The sequence below is a fragment of the Felis catus genome, chromosome A1 (genome assembly GCF_018350175.1).
Source record: "Felis catus isolate Fca126 chromosome A1, F.catus_Fca126_mat1.0, whole genome shotgun sequence".
NCBI classification, from domain to species: domain Eukaryota; kingdom Metazoa; phylum Chordata; class Mammalia; order Carnivora; family Felidae; genus Felis; species Felis catus.
This window is the reverse complement of record NC_058368.1, coordinates 192633675-192650723: the sequence shown is the minus strand read 5'-3', so window position 1 is coordinate 192650723 and position 17049 is coordinate 192633675. Positions and strand designations below refer to the sequence as shown.

The 17049-nt window shown below is 47.7% G+C and overlaps 1 protein-coding gene across 1 annotated transcript; it reads left to right on the top strand.

Annotated features, from left to right (window-relative positions):
• The first annotated feature begins 27 nt into the window (after nt 1–27).
• Nucleotides 28–15200, top strand: SAP30L (SAP30 like). Its single transcript, XM_003981361.5, has 4 exons — nt 28–886; nt 5640–5762; nt 8010–8108; nt 9890–15200. The coding sequence occupies exons 1-4, from the start codon at nt 689–691 to the stop codon at nt 10016–10018; spliced, it is 549 nt and encodes a 182-aa protein (XP_003981410.1). The 5' UTR covers nt 28–688; the 3' UTR covers nt 10019–15200.
• The last annotated feature ends 1849 nt before the right edge of the window (nt 15201–17049 follow it).

Here is a 17049-nt window from a genome sequence, read left to right as displayed (position 1 = left end):
AATGGCCGCGCGGAGGCGGGACTTCCGCTGTCCCGCGGAGGGCGGGGGAGCGAACTGTTGTGGTGCGGTGTGTTGGGCGGGCGGCGGCCGGGTGGCCCAGGGGCTGCCGCGGGACTCGGGGCGCAGCCGAGCGGCTGCAGGGGTGGAGCGAGCCGGACGCGCCCCGGGGCCCGGGCGCCGCGGGTTCGAGGCCGGGTCCCGCGCGGGGAGGCCGTGCCACCCCGGCGGAGCTGCCCGGCGGCGAGTTTGCCCCGCAGCCGAAAGAAGGCGGGAGCCGGCGGGGGCCCTCGAAACCCCCTGGCAAGCCGGGCCCGGAGTCCCCAGGGAGCGGCTGCTACCTGGGACGCCCTCCCGGACGCCCCCGCCGAAGGGTAACGGTTCTGGGCCCCCGGCAGAAGGCGCCTCCGGGTGACCCCCGGCGGGGCCCTACGAGCCGCGGGAGCCGACCCCGGGGCCTCGAGCGGGGAGGAAGGGGCTTTCCGGAGGCGCGGGGCCAGGGGCCGAAGGAGCCGGAGCGCAGCGGAGCAGAGCCGGGCCTCCTGGGCGCGGGGCAGGGCAGCGCCTGGTCTGGAGACGGACTCCGGGACCCTCGGGTGCGGGGGCCTCGGCGACCTGCCCCGCGGGGCGCGCGGCCGCGGAGTGGCCTACTGGGGATCCTCCCGCAGAGGGGCCGGCCCGGGGCGGGGAGATGAACGGCTTTAGCACGGAGGAGGACAGCCGCGAAGGGCCCCCCGCCGCCCCCGCCGCCGCCCCGGGCTACGGCCAGAGCTGCTGCCTCATCGAGGACGGCGAGCGCTGCGTCCGGCCCGCGGGCAACGCCTCCTTCAGCAAGAGGGTCCAGAAGAGCATCTCGCAGAAGAAACTCAAGCTGGACATCGACAAGAGCGTGAGTCCGCCCCTGCCCCTGCCCCTGTCCCCGGCTGGGTCTCCGCGCGCCGCCGTCCTCCGGCCGCTGTCCCCGGCTGAGGGCCGGACCCCGGGGCCCTCCCCGCCCTGGGCCTCGCCGCCCTTTATCTGCAAACTGGGTGGGGAGTTGCACTCGGGATTTCAAAGGCCGCTTCAGCGCAGACAGGCTCCGACTGGGATTCTGCCCAAATCCGGGAGATTGGGGGCGGCGGGGGGCGGGGGGAAGGGGGCTCCGAGGACCTCTCCTTCCTGGGGAGATTTGACAACAGTTTAGGGCTTGTTGTGTTGATTTAGAGCAGGGAGACATGGGTTAATATTGTTGGCCCACGAAGGAGCAAGTGTTGGGGAGGGGGCGATGAAGGGGCCCAGCTCTTCTTTAACTTCTCCTCTTCTCGGAACCATGTTATTCCTTCAGAGATGGAAAGGTGGCAGTTACTTCCCCCCTGCCGCGGCCTCGGCTTCTGCAGAGGGTCATCGAGCTCGCTGCTTTGCATGCAGCTGTGGGGAAATGGGATTTTTCAAGGATGTGGCAGAAATAAGGCCAAGACCAGGTCTTGGGAGGCGGTTCCTGCAGTCCAAGTGACCAGGAGGAAGAAAATCAGTTTTCTTAGGGGTAACTTCTTAGGGAAGGGGGCTTTAAATTTGATTAGAATCACCCTGTGTTTTGTGCCTAATTATAGGGAAACTTTTCCTGTGTGATTTCACCACTTCTAGTTAACAATTCTAAAGATGTGCCTATTGTCAACCAATTAAGAACTTTTTAGTTTGACATCTGTTGCTGCAAGCCTTAAGTGGCTGCCTTGTGATTAGGAATTGGAAATGAGTTAAGGGGGGTTTTAATATTCTGGTAGACAAGCTAAGTTCAGGTGGTTAACATCCGTTCTTTTTTAGGACCAAAATTCCACTGTTGGGGAAAATCATAGATTGCTTGTTAAACTGAAAGGGCAACCACTTTTTTACTTTGGGTTTTGCAGCTGAAACTGAGGCCCAGAGATAGGAAAGGACAGTGCCAAAGTGTCACAGTGACTGAGAGGCTGGTTAATTTAAAAACCCATTATCTGATGTACTTCCAAGCACCATGCATAAGCCTTGATTAAGTCTTAATAAATAAAATATCTTCCCTGCCCTTTTCTCCAGGCTCTTCCCTCCCACCCCCAAGTTTTTTTTAAGTTAACAATTACAATACATATTTGCAACTCTTGAATGTAAAGATGCTATTTTAAAAAATGGCTGGGAGTGAGTTAATGGCTTTTCTTATTACAAATCTCTATGAATGGATGGATGGATGGATGGATGGATGGATGAAAGAAATTCATCTGAGGGTGAACAATTGGCTAGAGATCCAGATTAGGACACACGCTGAAGTGAAATGCCTAATCCTAAGACAGCAGTGAATTCATCCTCTTGGAAACACTGCCTACCTTTTGTGTAGGTGGTTGGGCAACTTTACTTGAGCAGCTTATAATAATAATATTTTCCAGTCCTTAAAAAAAAGAAATTTCCTGTTCTTTTAAACCCTTGGATGCCATGACATCTGAACAATTGTGATGCTGCCACCGGGGGGCTCCATTTACCCAGTGACCCCACTGGAAAACCTGTGTTGAGCTACGTTGGTGTTTTCACACACACTGTCTACAAAAGAGGCATCCTGAGCCTGGCACCAGAGTTCCCCCAAAGTAATGCTTCTGGAGGAGTAGTGTTTCAAGATGGAATCACTCACAACTTGTTTCAAGGTGGTGGTGTACAATCATTATTTCTGAAGGGGATTCTATTTCATTCTCACAGGCTTGGGCAGGAATTCAATTCTAAGTAACTGCTGTGTTACAAGAAATTTTAGCTGTTGCAGAAAGGGAAACGGAAAAGAAAAACACTAGAGCCTTTGCTAGCACCCTCCTTCCTCAACCCGTAGCCCCCAAAGGTCACTGAGCTCTGAAATTTTTGAAAACCAGTATGTACTTCAAAATGGTTAAGGAGAAATAATGACTATTTATCTTGTAAAAGGGTCTAGCAGAGAACCTTTTAAAATAATAGCACCAAAAGTCCAACTCAGGCAGTTTAAATTCATTTGATGTAGACATTGGCAGTGTTCTATGAGTTATTAACATATAACGTGTTTTCAAACATTCCTCCAATTGACATATTTCTGCTTTATTCTGGAGAAAAGTGAAGTTGAGAACAGTATAAAGAAAATGTTGGGGTAGGAAAGGACCTGTGTGAGGGATCAGAAGGTCTGAGTGACCTTGGCCAGATCATAACTCCATCTGTATGGCTTCTGTTTCTCTCTGTAGAAAATGAGATCAGGGCCAGCGGGGTTACACGGGTGATTGCTAAGTTCTCTTCCATCCAGGATTCCATTATTCTAGTGTCCTGACCTGAAATCTCCCAGCCACAGCTCGGGAAATCACCTCTGCGGCCTGTTCTACCAAGTGTGGCACTCTGTGAATTTGAGAAGCTGCTTAATCTCAGAGTTTACACATGGAACTAGCTAACATGAGGGCCAGCTTCCTATCAGGGATGGACAGTAGGGTGTGAGTGTGCTTTCTTCCCTGATAAAACCTTGTCCCGTGGTCCATACATCAACCGGGAGGGATTCTTTGGGACAGCGACATGCTGTAACTGAAAGTCCTTTGACAGAGTTGACTCTGGCAAAGCTACTCCAATTTGTAACCATTTGTAACTGGTGGCTTTTGCTGGCCTAAGCTGTTTTTAGATGCGAGGGACGCCTCTGTTGGTGCGACTGCACTTACTGAACACCTGCTGTCTGCAAGATATGGTCACAATCTAAACTGAAAAGTACTCATGACTCCCCAACCCAACCACATGAAAGTGATCGTTCATCTGACTGCAAAGCGATTTTCATTATTTTCTCCGTGAAAAGACCTGAATTAATTGATGTTGGTTTCCTGTCAGCTTACTTTTATCTTTAAGAATTTAAGGAATAGGGCGACTGGGTGGCTCAGTCTGTTGAGCGTCCAACTTTTGATTTCGGCTCAGGTCATGATCTCATGGTTCATGAGTTCCAGCCCTGCGTCGGGCCTGCTGGGGATTTTCTCTCTCCCTCTCTTCTCTGCCCCTCCCCTGCTCATGCTCACTCTCGCTCTCTCAAAATAAGTAAGTAAGCTTAAAAATTAAAAAGAAAGAAAGAAAGAAAGAAAGAAAGAAAGAAAGAAAGAAAGAAAGAAAGAAAGAAAGAAAGAAAAGAAAAGAAAAAAAGAAAGAAAGAAAGAAAGAAAGAAAGAAAGAAAGAAAGAAAGAAAGAAAGAAAGAAAGAAAGAAAGAAAGAAAGAATGAATGAATGAATTAGGAGTGCCTGGGTTGCTCAGTCAGTTAAGCATCTGACTTTTGATTTCGGCTCAGGTCATGATCTCACAGTTCGTGAGTTCGAGCCCCAAATCGGGTTCTGTGCTGACAGTGCAGAGCCTGCTTAGGATTCTCTCTCTGTGTCCCTCCGCCCCTCCCTCAAAAATAAAATAAGAACAAATAAATTTTTAAAAATAATAAATAAACATTTAAAAAAATCAAAAATAAAAAAAAAAAAAGAATTTAAGGAACAGAGGTTCCTGGCTGGCTCATTTGGTAGAACATGCAACTCTCAATCTCAGGGTTGTGAGTTCAAGCCCTATGCTGGCACCGAGCCTACTTAAAAGAAAGAGAAAAAAAAAAGAAGGAATAAACTCAAATTCAGAAGTCCCTCAAGAACATTTGTGTGACATCTGCCTCAGTGTCAACAACCCCAGGTCATTTACACAGGCATTTAGTTTGTTAGGTTTTTGAGTGTCTCCTCCAGCCAACCCTGGCACTTACATTCTTCAGTAAAAACACGTTACTACTTAGCTGCTGTTGCTGCCTTCACTTACTATTATGCCTCCAGCCTGCATTCGAAAATCAGCGGTAGCATCCACCTTCTTCCATGTGGCTTCTGGGAGAATGAGAATCTCTGCACCTTTCCACTTCTCTTTGTGGACCAGAGTTGTGCTGATGCAAGAAGTATAATTCTGATACACAGAAATCAAGTTTTTCAGAGACGTCATCCTTCAGTAGTAGCTGTTGTCCATGTGAAAATAGGAAGTCCTGTCTGCCGTCGCCACAGCCCCATCCTTCCTCCTCTCCTCCTTCCTGAGACAGTGCCTTCCAGCCCATTGTAAATTCATAACTCCTACAGGTCTGAAAATGTCACATCGCTCCCTGCTTCCAAAACCTTGGGGGACTCTGTCTTAAGGAAAGTCTAAGCTGTTCTCGTAGCCCCCACCCCCGAACTCTCATTGTGCTCCCGTGTGGGCCGTTATCTCCACCTCACTGACACTGTCTACCCTGGGCTGCCTCCCTCACGCCTTCTTGTCAGCCGTGTTTGAGACTCTAAGTCTTGGCTCTTCTTCCCATCTGGAATGCTTCCTATCTACCTCTAAATCCTCCCTTGTAGTCAGGGACCTCTGCACTGACTGTCCCAGCCACAGGCATGTCTTCCGTGGCTGAATCCGTACCATCTATCGTCTCTAGCCTTCAGTGAGGACTTAGTTTATGATCTGCCGCCCAGTGTGATAGTAATGTCCGTGTCTCTTTGTGGGTTTTTTCTTCTGCAACCCAACATAAAACCTCTAGAAATTAGGGCCTACGTCTTATTCTTCCTTCTGTCTCTTCAGTGCCTTGCAGTGGCGAGAACCCCATAATTTGGTAGATACCTGTTGCTGTTTCCATGGAATCGGCAACTCTCACTTTAATTTGCTTCCCATCAGGTAAGGCACCTGTATATCTGCGACTTCCACAAAAATTTCATCCAGAGTGTACGAAATAAAAGGAAGAGGAAGACAAGTGACGATGGCGGAGATTCTCCTGAGCACGACACTGACATTCCTGAGGTAAAGGTCAAAAGGATCAGCTTGAGAAAGCTGGGAGAATGGATTCTAATGTGATCGTTATCTCTGGCCTGGTCTACTGGTTGTATTCAGAAATAATTTTAGTCCCCTTTGTTTTGCTGTGGTTTGTTTGAAAAGTGAATCAGAGAGAGAGTCATGGTAATATCAAATCTGAGAGCTGAAAACTTAGAAATCAACTAGTCTCACTGACCCATCATTTCACAGACAGGCACAGAGACCCGAGGTCACACACAGAGTTAGGGGGCTCTGGTCCAGTGTCCTTTCCTGTAGGCCATACTGCCTTTCTTCAAGAAACCCCTGATAAATTCTTAACTACAACCACAATGGCAAGTTTTTTTAAACTTTTTTTTGCCTTCAGAGGTGGAGACTGAGCCTATATGGATTGAGGGAAGTCACTTGCCCTCTGTTTTCTCGTCTGCAAAATGAAGGTGGACATTGTCAATGCATACCAGCTCTGATTTCCGTCGCTCTGATCCCTGGTCCAGGCTTGTTCCCAAGGAGCCATTCCAAAGTCAGCTATAAGGTTTCTCACCCCTGGCACTGCTGACATTGGGGGCCAGATAAGCCTTTGCTGTCAGGGCTGTCCCTGACATCATTGGATGTTTAGCCGCATCCCCAGATTCTACCCATTAGATGCCAGTCGCCGCAGTAGTGACAATCAAAAAATGTCTTCAGACATTAGCAGGTGTCCTCTGGTGGGGTGGGGGTCGGGCTGGGGGTGGGCAAAAGCATCCCTCGTGGAGAACCATTGCACTAGACGATGAGACTGAGACTTCTCAAACCTTCAAGGTGCCAGTGCCTCCTGCGCAAGCCTGCAGGAAGCAGTATTGGCTTTTCTTTCTATCTAAGTTGTTTTCACTTAAGACTCAGCAGAAGAAGAACCGTTGGTAATGTACGTTGAATATTTGACACATGAATATTTCATAAGGCAACTGCCTGTTAGCACTCAGAGTGGAAATGACTGCGTAGGAATAGAAAGAGTAGGCGGGCCTTTGTCTGCAGATGTGGAGAAACCCTTTGGAAATATGGTCCTTTCCCCTGCCCCTCTCGGTGTCCCTTTTTCTAGCATTGGTTTATACTATTTTTCTGTCGCCTTTAGCGTTAGTATTATTATTTTATAAAGAAATGGATGTATTCAATTTCAATGCTTTTTACAAAAAAAAAAAAAGGTTTGAGGAATGTTTTGAAAAGAATGAAGGACTTTGGTCCCTCATATTGATCATTCATTTTGTTTTTAAGTGCTCTCCACCTGCCCGAAGCAAGAACATCTCTTTTAGAGGCAGGTAAAAGCAGCCCAGCTTTCTGGGCCTTCAATATCTCATGACTGTGAAGCTTTCCTCTCTTCCTGTGTTAGAAAAAAAAGGGGGGGTCCCTTCCCTCTGTCATCCAGCCGCCTGCAGAGACCCCAACCTAACCTGCTGATTTGTACATTAGCTACAGTAGCTTTTCAGTTTTCCCTGAAGAGTTGTTGGGGGTTCTGATACCTGAAGGCTCAGCCTAGGGAAGGACTCTTTGAGAACAGCAGTATTTCCCACTGTCCTTTTTCATGCCCCCCATCCAGTCTGCTGCCAAGCTGTGGCCTGTCGTCCTCCAGGATGCCTGTCTGGGTTTACCTTTGCTGTCCATGCTTAGTGTCCCCCTCTAGTATCATGAGCCTCCAAAGCTCAATTCGAGTATCTCATTTCTGATCCCTGCTACAGCATCACCCCCCGCACCCCCCACCAGTCTTCCCTACAAGCCCCCACTAGACACATCTCTCTGGAACATCACCCTCTACTACCTATGGTAGCTCCTGCTTTTCGAGACCTGCTGCCCTCCAGTCCCACCTTTTAAACCTGTCACTAATGCCTATGACCCCTCTTCCTCTCATGACTTCCTCTCATGACTCTCTGTACTCGTGGTATTCTCTCTCATTCCCTACACTAGCCCCGTCCTTACCATCTTTCTAAACCCTGCTCTCCTTTGCTTCAGTTTCACTGCCTCTGTGAGCCCCCTGAGACCACCCCTTCCCAGCCAGAACTGTGTTTCCACTGTTTTTTGGTTTTGTTTTGTTTTGTTTTGTTTTTTGTCCTCCCAGCAAGTTATTAGTCCTCAGTGGATCATTTCTAAGATTTTTCTGTAGTTCTCTTCACCCCTGCCCCTCCTAGAGTAGTGCTGGGCACATAGTGCACTCCTGGTTAGTCATGCCTAATCAGGTGATGGATAATGTGTTTCTCCTCTTCTCTCCAGGTTGACCTGTTCCAGCTGCAGGTGAACACTCTACGGCGTTATAAACGACACTACAAATTGCAGACCAGACCAGGCTTCAATAAGGCCCAGTTAGCAGAAGTAAGTGGACAAATTGCACTGTAAAAAGAAAGCCAGAAGTGTGCTTCTGTCGGTGACCTTGGTTCCCCCTACCGCTATGTGTGTCTGTTGATCATAATGCCCTCCACAGCTCTGGAAACAACTTCCTAGTCCCTCTTTTGTACAATCCAGAATCCCACAGCTTTACCTGGAAAGGCCCAGTTTCTATCACAGAAACCATGGCACAGAGAGAGGAAATGACTTATTTAAAATCACACAGCAAGTTCATGGCAGAATTGAGCCTGGAATCTCAAGACTCCTGATCCTAAGTCCTGAGTGTGCTTTTGTTTGTTCATTTGTTTGAATCTTGTTTTGTAAGATTCTTTATAGATATGGTCCTTTCTGCACATCAGGTGTGTCAGATTAATCACCCCAAAACCTTTGCTCATGTTCTTTAGGAGCTATTTTTTTTCTTTAGTTTTTTTTTTTTTTCCCTTGATTTCTTCTACTCTGATGTTGGTAATGGAAGCATTTATTCTAATGAATGGAACCCAAGAAATTTTTCTCCTATCCTGAGCTCTGAATACAATTTGGAGGAGGGGGCAGAGAATGGTCTGTTGGCCATTGTTTTAAAATATTGACAGCCTGGCTTGATACTTCTGTCCGATTGGCATTTGTGTGAGGACCTCTCATCACGCTTTTCGTAATGTGCTTTTCTGCCCATTGTAGAAAATTGGGAAAATGAAAAAAAGAAAAATATAATTCTACCATCCATAGATGACCACTCTTTAGTGCTAGTTCTCTGATTTTTTTTTTTTTCATCAGTCCTAGCCCCCTCAATCCAATCAGAAATTTCCTTAAAAGTTCACAGCCCCATAGGTTTTTGATCTTTTCTATAGGGGTTTCTTGCTGATCTATCATTTTTACTTTAAACTTCTTCAGCATCTAGATAAAACATAGTGCCCAAGACTTACCCCTTTAAGGTAATGTTACCCATTTCCAGCATTCACCCTGGTGAAAGGGATGGGATGAGGTGGGGCAAGAGGAGACCTGCATTCTCAGGACTTATAAAATAAAGCCAAATGTCAGGAGTGCATAGTGAATGACAGATTATTCTTCAAATGTGATGTGTCTTTCAAGAGGCAGTTCTATTTAGGTGAATTCTTGGGTCAAACACTTACATCTGAACAACTGGCTATTCATTTGACACAATTTTACTTTATTCTTAATGTTTGTTTATTTTGAGAGAGAGAGAGCGTGCATTCGCATGAACAGGGGAGGAGCAAAGAGAGAGGGAGAGACAGAATCCCAAGCAGGCCCCACACTGTCAGCAGGGAGCCCGATGTAGGGCTTGAACTCAAGAATCGTGAGGTCACGACCTGAGCCAAAATCAACCAACCCAGCCACCCAGGCGCCCCTCATTTGACACAATTTTAAAAAGACACTTTTCTGCCCAGTCCCAGGGCCTGAGAGCTGGAGATGGTAGCAGCTGGCCAAGCAGAGCAGTCCCAACCTGTTCCTCCATGGGGATGACCTTGACTTTTTGCCATGATGGACAGTTGGCTGCCACTGAAATAGAACTGCACTTTGGGAGTGTTGTGGGGGTTAAAGGGCTGCTTTTGGAGGCCTGGAAACCAAATCCCGCAGACCCCTGGAGAAGAAGGGCATTCTGAGCTCTATAGCACTGCAGGAAGTTCTGCAGTGATCGTAATCCTCTCCCTAGCTCTGGAAGCTAAGTCCTACTCCCTCTATGGCACAGTTCAGATTTTGTGGCCCTGATTTATGCATGCTTTAATGGACTCTGGTTTTTTTCCCCCATGTAGACTGTCAGCCGACACTTCAGGAACATACCTGTGAATGAAAAAGAGACCCTCGCCTACTTCATCTACATGGTGAAGAGTAACAAGAGTAGACTGGACCAGAAATCGGAGGGCGGCAAGCAGCTTGAGTGAGGAAGAAGTGCATCAAGGAGCAAAGTATGATGCTTAATGCACAGGTGATATCTGCCACGTTTAGGCCCATAAAGACTGTTAAATTTTATTGTAAATAAAGAAGTTTGAATGATGAATACTGTAAATCTTTTCGGTCAGGAGAATCATATTCTCATGAGTCAGCATGTTATACAAAGACTTTCTTTTAAGGCAACTGCTGGACTGAAAAAAAAGACCATAATGAGATTGAGAGACTATGTATTGTAGCATTTAACAAAGCACTAAGCCAATTCTACTGGAAGTGTGGGATAAAAAATATTTCGGTACTCACCTTGTAATACCACTCTGCCTTGTGTGAGAGGTGGCACTGGGACAGCAGTGAGGCCCAGCCAGCTTGAGGAGCGGTAGACCCGGGTCTGCCGGGAACAGACAGACGTGCCCCCGCTTTGTTGTGAGCTTTGTCGTTTAGCAGCACATCAGTTTGACAGCGGTCCTCCTCACTGGCCCCATGCCTTGCCTTGCACACGGTAGGCACTCGAACAGTATCTGTTGGCTAGTTGCACTGTCACTGACCGTGCCAGCCTCGTAACATCTGCTTCACACCTCTAGGTAATGAGACCCCTGCTATTTCTGTTGCTCACCACTTAACTTCTAGAGTACGGAGGAAGTCCTGATGCACCAGCAGGAGGTTTCTCATCACAAGAGGATTTGAGGGCAAGCGCATGTGCCAAGCTTTGTTCATGGAGGTTCCAGAAACACTGATGCAGAGACCCTCACAGGAGACGCAGCCCTCTGCACACCATCTGTGCTTTACTTTTTGGGGTGAAGTTACGAATTATGACTTCAGTCATTCTAGGCCATAAATGCTTTGACAGATGGAGATATTTAGTGATCTGGGGCCTGTGTTTTCAGAAGTACGAATCCTTAGTTCACAACCACCAAGAAAGCTGCCAAGGATCATGTAATTCCTGCTCATAAGTCCAGTTCTGGGACAAAAAGTCTGACTAGCCTTGACTCCCTGGGCTCGGGGTCACCAGCAAATCATGAGTTTGAGCTATTCGCAAAGGTCAGTGCCATTGTTCATTTTTCTGAGCAGTTTGCCTCCCTTTTAGGGGAAAAGATTGCTAAAATGATTTTTTTTTAAAGTATGAATAATTACCTGAGTTTTTTTAATGTTCAAAACCTCAGATTCCTCTATCTTCTTATATCAGAGCCAAAGTCTCCTTTGAAAGCAAAGCTTTATACCCAAAAATATGCTTTTGAAAAAGTTTCTAATCAGTGTATTAGGGGACAAAGGATGTGAATAGGGGCTGGGAGAAAAAGAGAAGAAAAGGACTTGGATTCTAATTTCTGACCGTCTTGACATGTACTGTGGTCAAAAGTATCACTTTCTTACTCAGTTTCAATTGTGAGTTCTTTCTTAAGCCTTAAATTGTAAAAGGAGCCGTGGATGGCCTGGCCCGGCAGAAAGTTTTAATGTCCCACAGATGGCTTACTCTGGGCATCAGCACAGAGAAGTCAGAACAAAACCCCACTAAGCAGGGTGGTGCACTTTCTGAAGGTCTCCGCTCTGTGAGGCAGAGGGCCATGCTCTCCGTGGACCGGGGACAGGCCACCCTGTCACTAAAATGCAGTGTGTTCCATTGCAGCAAATTTTCACCAGTGTTCAGAATGCACGTCTAGCAGATTACAGCCTTTTTAAATATGTATAAATGAATGTACATAGAGCATACTCTAGACTATGAGGGGATCTTATTTTAATACACCCGGCTATGGATGGCACGTCAAGGTACTCTCTGAGTGTTTTTAGTCATTCAGATTCAGTATGTAGAGATTGTCGTACTGCGTGTAGCTGAAAGATGTTGGTGTGTGGACATCAGGAAGGCTCAAAGGTTATGTGGCTTGTATGGGTTTTTTCCTAAGAGGCTGAGTTAGAAAGGCTTTGGAGGCATCAAACACCAAGCCCCCCCCCCCTCGCCTTGTCAAGGGGAGTGTTTTCTCATCAGGCTGCAGTTTGGGGGGCCAGATAGGCCTAGAGGTTAAGGCACTGGTAACCCGCTGTCTGGAAAGGTCCGTCTCTTGTCGAGAAAGTGTACCTTTCTGATGTGTAAGTGAAAATTGCAGATGTGTAGATCCTGTCACTGTTTCTTGAACAGCAGGTCCGTTTCCCAGTGGGGAGAGACAGCAGTACGTTTCTGTACAAGAAACTGTGGTATTAGGATCCATCTGTTCACGTGTATCGGTAAGCGCGCTCTGGTTCCAGCCAGAACCCCAGGGAGACTCGCACCTTCGGCCAGACGTTGTGCCGCCTCTCCTTGGAAGAGGTGCTTTTGGAAAATGGAGGTCGTGGGTATCTTTTCACCCTTTGAAAACGTGTCAGATGAGAGAAAAGACAAAGCTATCTGAACTGACGTTTCTCATGTGTGCAGAAATCTGTTCTTTCATCAAACCACTAAGCCGCTTGCCTTAGCCTCTTCTGCAGTTTCCCATGGCTTGATCTGTGTGCAGGAGGCTTCTGCCTATGGGAAATGGCGGGGCCCTCCGAAGGAGTGGGGTTTGGGGAAAGCAGTGTTCATCTTGGCTGCCTACATTTTTACGCACCTGCCAAGGACTCTTGCGCTTCTCTCTGCCTGTAATGTTGCAACATTGCCTTCTCTCCTCTTGGTGCTCCTGGGCAAAACTGGAATGTGAAATCCAGAGCGGACGTTGTCTTCTTAAAGAGTATGGTGCCTGCCTCGGTCCAGCCTGGTGTGGTTCTTTCATATGTGCTGAAGGCTGTCACGTGGAAATGTCAGCATCCTGCCACTCCTGTCGCTCTGATTTAGGGTTTTAAAAAAACAAATGGACAAACTTCTTATTTCAGCAAACACACTCTTAGGTTGGCAACAGCATGTGAAAAAGATCGTAGCTGAATCCCATGAAAGATTGAAACCAAAGGCTTCAAGATTGGCATTGTAAAATGACAAGGAATTTCACTTATGTGTTAGAGCCGCCAAGTTGGTAGATGTTCCTGACATAGCTAAATATTCACTGCTAGCCTTCCAGGGAACAGATATTAATAATTGTTTGCAGCTGGAATGTCACATCTAACCTTGGCATTTCCGCTGCTTATTTTGTGGGAACTTCTTGGTTAATATCCTGCAGGACAACCAGCTGGTAGACGAGGGAGAAAGTAGGAGAGGGGACTTACTCGGGAGCCCTTATCTGTTGAAGTAGGCTGTCCAGACCGTGGATCCCAGCAAAGTTGCTTCATGGAAGTCCCCTAAAGGCTCTCAGTCCTTATAATGGTGAGATCCAAAAGTAGGGAAAGGGTCTTTAAGTCATCAGTCCGGTCTCCCACAGGTGCTGACATTCTGCCTACAGCTGTCCCACCAAGGATTTGAGCAGTCTGGGTTTAAACATCTCTGAGGACAGGGAACTCACTACCTCCTGGGGAAGCCTGCTCTATCTTTGTAAACCTCTGGCTTTTCTATGTTCTCTGTAATTTCCATCTTAGTCTGTCCCCAGTAGGGGCCATGTGGAACAAGTTGTTCATCTTGGCCAAGGACCCAATCGCTGGCACTGTCCCATGGCCTAGCAGCCATCTTTTGGAAAGGAGCAGCTGGCAGATGAACACTTTGATGTGCTGACTGTCCTTCCCCCTCAGCATTGGTCCATTTAGCTCCTTGTTGAAGGATGTTGCGGAAACCCCATCAGCCTGGTTATACTCGTTGCCGCTGAAGCTAACGGAGGGGTCAAGAGAGGAAGGGATGCTATCAGCCTGATAAATAACCTAAGAAGGGGTGAGACCCTGGTTCCATGCTTGCCACACAAAAACGGATGCTCACATCACTCAGGAAGAGTTTTAGCTAGAAGATTGTAAAACACTGCTCCCTGTGGAGTGTAAAGGTTCCACGGCTACTGAGGGCTTGTACCTTAAAATTTCTGCAAGTTCTTCACACGTTTTTATTGAGCAAACGAAGCTTAGGATACCTTGAGGGGAGGGGTACACCACATGTCTCTGTGTCCTAGAAGTGCCATACTTTCAATCTGGAAAGTCCTTTAAGGTTGCTGGTGCGCCCTCATTCATTTTAAAGACAGGAGACTAAAATTCAGATCAACTTGCCCAAGTCACATGGCACTATCTGGACTAACATCTCATCCTCCTGACCTGTCCAGAGCTCTGCTCACTCTCTGACTTGCACAGGACTCAAATCCTGTCTAATGTAACTGCCTTCAGATTCTTGAGACCTGGCCACTGAGCAGAGAGGTTCCCAAGGCCATCTCTTCGGGGCTGTGAACCACCATGCTGAGCTGCTCAAGGTCGTGTGAAATGATTAGGAAAGCAGTCAGCTGAGTTTGCACAATGAATGTGAGGGGAGAACAGTTCTAGCTTATGACTTAAGACTGTGATTCAGAAGCCCTTGCGGGAGACATAGTGTTGCCCTAGAATCTAAGTTCTCACAAAATGGGCTTGCTCTGTGATCTGTTGGTCAGGCTTCTGCCTTTCATGTGGTCCTCTGGGGTTGTGTCACTCAGATGGCCCTGACTCGGACAGACACAGCTCTGACGCCCTGTGATTCCCAGCCTCCCGGCCCCTGTTACTGGGCTAGGCAGTTGAACTGAAGGACAAAAGTAAACTCAAGGTCATGGCCTGGAAAGCACGGTGTTTGGGGGTGCCTTTTTAGTCCCTTCATTTTATTGCAGACTGTTCCCAAGTTCAAGGTTGGGTCAAGTTGATCTGATGTTTTGAGATGGAGTCTAGTCTGGGGCAAGGTGGGAACCTCTTCTTAAGGTAGAAATGTCTGCAATCAGTTATTTCACCTGGCTTGCGTCTTAAACCACAAACCCTCCGGTTGCTCTCACTCCATGAATGCATCTTCGCCAATGGCGGAGGGTCATACAGGACCCCTGTTTTACGTGTCTCCTCTCCATTATGCCCATCAGAATGTTTTCAGGGTGTGGGTTTGTTCTCCATTTTGTAACTGCCTTATCAAAAAGCAAGTGCCCTTCCATTCCAGGCCTCCTCATACTGTACTTGTTTCCTGCCAAATTTGGGGGATCACTTGTATTTTAATTTTGTAATCTATGGCTCTGTACTGTTGAAAGGCTCTCCATTCTGTGGGGTCTCCTTAGTATGTACGTGACTTTTCATGTTGCAATATCACACGGATGGGACGGCCCGACTTTCACTCTTAATAAACGATCTGAATGAATAACAAGAGACACATTCTGTTGTTCTCCTTGACCGTCCACATGGAATTCAGATGCTTTCACTTCTGTATTTGGCCCCTGGCTGTGTAGTTACAGCAATTGCTGCCAGCGGTTTTTCCTCCAGACTCTAACTACTAGCTCCTACATTCCCCCTTCCCATCCCAGTGCACGTCGAGTAAGTTTAGGTCACAGAAGTTTATTCCTGCTCTCCCACTCATATGGAAAGAGATTGAGGGGTCCGAAGGCCGGAGTGTGGAGCCTGAATGCTGCACAGCGAGCCCGACACGCTGAGCAAGGAGCTTCAGTCTGGGTCTGCAGTTATCCACGTATAAAGCGAAGGCCTTGAGTAGCCTGGCTGGAGGGCTGCAGGTTGACATGCCCGCAGGGGCAGCCGGGGAACTCACGTCCCTCCTGAGGGCAGCCGCCACTCCGCTCCGGCCTCTCATTGCCATCTGGGGATGCCAGCCCTGTGGGCCCAGTTCTTGAGATTTCACAAGAGGAGCTGGTAATCTGGATCTTCATATAAAGATCTCAATGTTCAAATGTCTCAAAACTTATTTTTCACAGGATATGGACTGGCGTGTCTTTACCTATAGTAAAGGCTTGCTATTTAGAGTTCGTCCATCATCTGAATGCTTGTTAGACATGAAGAATCTCCGCGCCCCTCACCTGCCAACTGTCTACTGAATCAGCTCTGTGTTTTAACAAAGTCCCCAGGCAAGTCATGTGCTCATGACGGGGTTAGCTGACTGGGTTGTGCTGGTGGAGGTCCCCGAGCCCTCATGGGATGAAGTCCCTTGCCCAGCCAAGCCTGAGACTTTCACATCTGCCATTAGTGCCACTTTAGCACACCTCTGTCCTCAGAATGAAAGGGAATAAAATGCAATAAATATATATTTTTTAAGTTTAGTTTTTTTGTTTTTTGAGAGAGAGCGCATGCATGCAGGGGAGGGGCAGAGAGAATCCCAAGCAGGGTCTGTGCCGTCAGTGCGAGCCCCACGTGGGGCTCGAGCTCATGAACCATGAGATCATGACCTGAGTAGAAATCAAGAGTCGGGTGCTTAACCCACTGAGCCACACAGGTGCCCACAGTGAATGTTTGTCTTCATCTTACTAGTTAACCAGAAGTAATAAATAACTCTGAAACTTTAAACGGCATCGAAATTGACAGTGCGGTTGCCCTCCTCTCCACCCCACTCCCATTCCACTTCCTTGTGTGGAGGGTCTTTTCAGGGGGCATTTTGGGGGCATTGCGGGTGGGGAGTCTTAGCTGTCCGTGGGAGCCCACAGCATTAGTGATGGATTGCTGCCGAAGGCTGCCATTATTTAGGTGAGTCCTGAGCTGGTTTCCTTCAGACAGCAAAGGAAGTCCTAATTTGCATACCATGTTCTCTCCATGTGAGTGTAACATAAATAGTTCTCTCCGTTCCTTTGCCTGCTGCCCTCCCATTCTTTCACAGAGAAGCATCGGGCTGCCTGATGTCCTCTAACCCCGCACCCACTGAACCTCAAAGATGCGCTTTGTTCCCAAGCTTCCCCTAAACTGACCTCTGCTGGAGTCCACCTCCTGTGAGGATCCATAGACATGAGTCATGTTGGAAGGATGAACCCACGTCTTAACGTGCAGAAGTTTCACTAGGAACCAGACACCCTTTATTCAAAATAGACTCTTAGAATATTGAACATCAGATCGTCTGAAGTCCAACGTTTTTGCAAGTGTGGCTCTTGCCACCTCCCACCGCTAAGAGTCCCCTAAGAATGCCGTATACAATGCCAATTCCATGGGCCTCCATCCCAGATTGTCCGAACAAAAAGCTCAGGGGCTGAATTCCAAGAATGTGAATTTTTTAATTTCCCCG

Excerpts from the sequence above, each read along its gene's own strand:
- SAP30L (XM_003981361.5), top strand. The coding sequence starts at position 689 with ATGAACGGCTTTAGCACGGAGGAGGACAGCCGCGAAGGGCCCCCCGCC. Across the intron at positions 887-5,639 it reads AGCTGGACATCGACAAGAGC|GTAAGGCACCTGTATATCTG; the intron begins GTGAGTCCGCCC and ends GCTTCCCATCAG. Across the intron at positions 5,763-8,009 it reads ACGACACTGACATTCCTGAG|GTTGACCTGTTCCAGCTGCA; the intron begins GTAAAGGTCAAA and ends TCTTCTCTCCAG.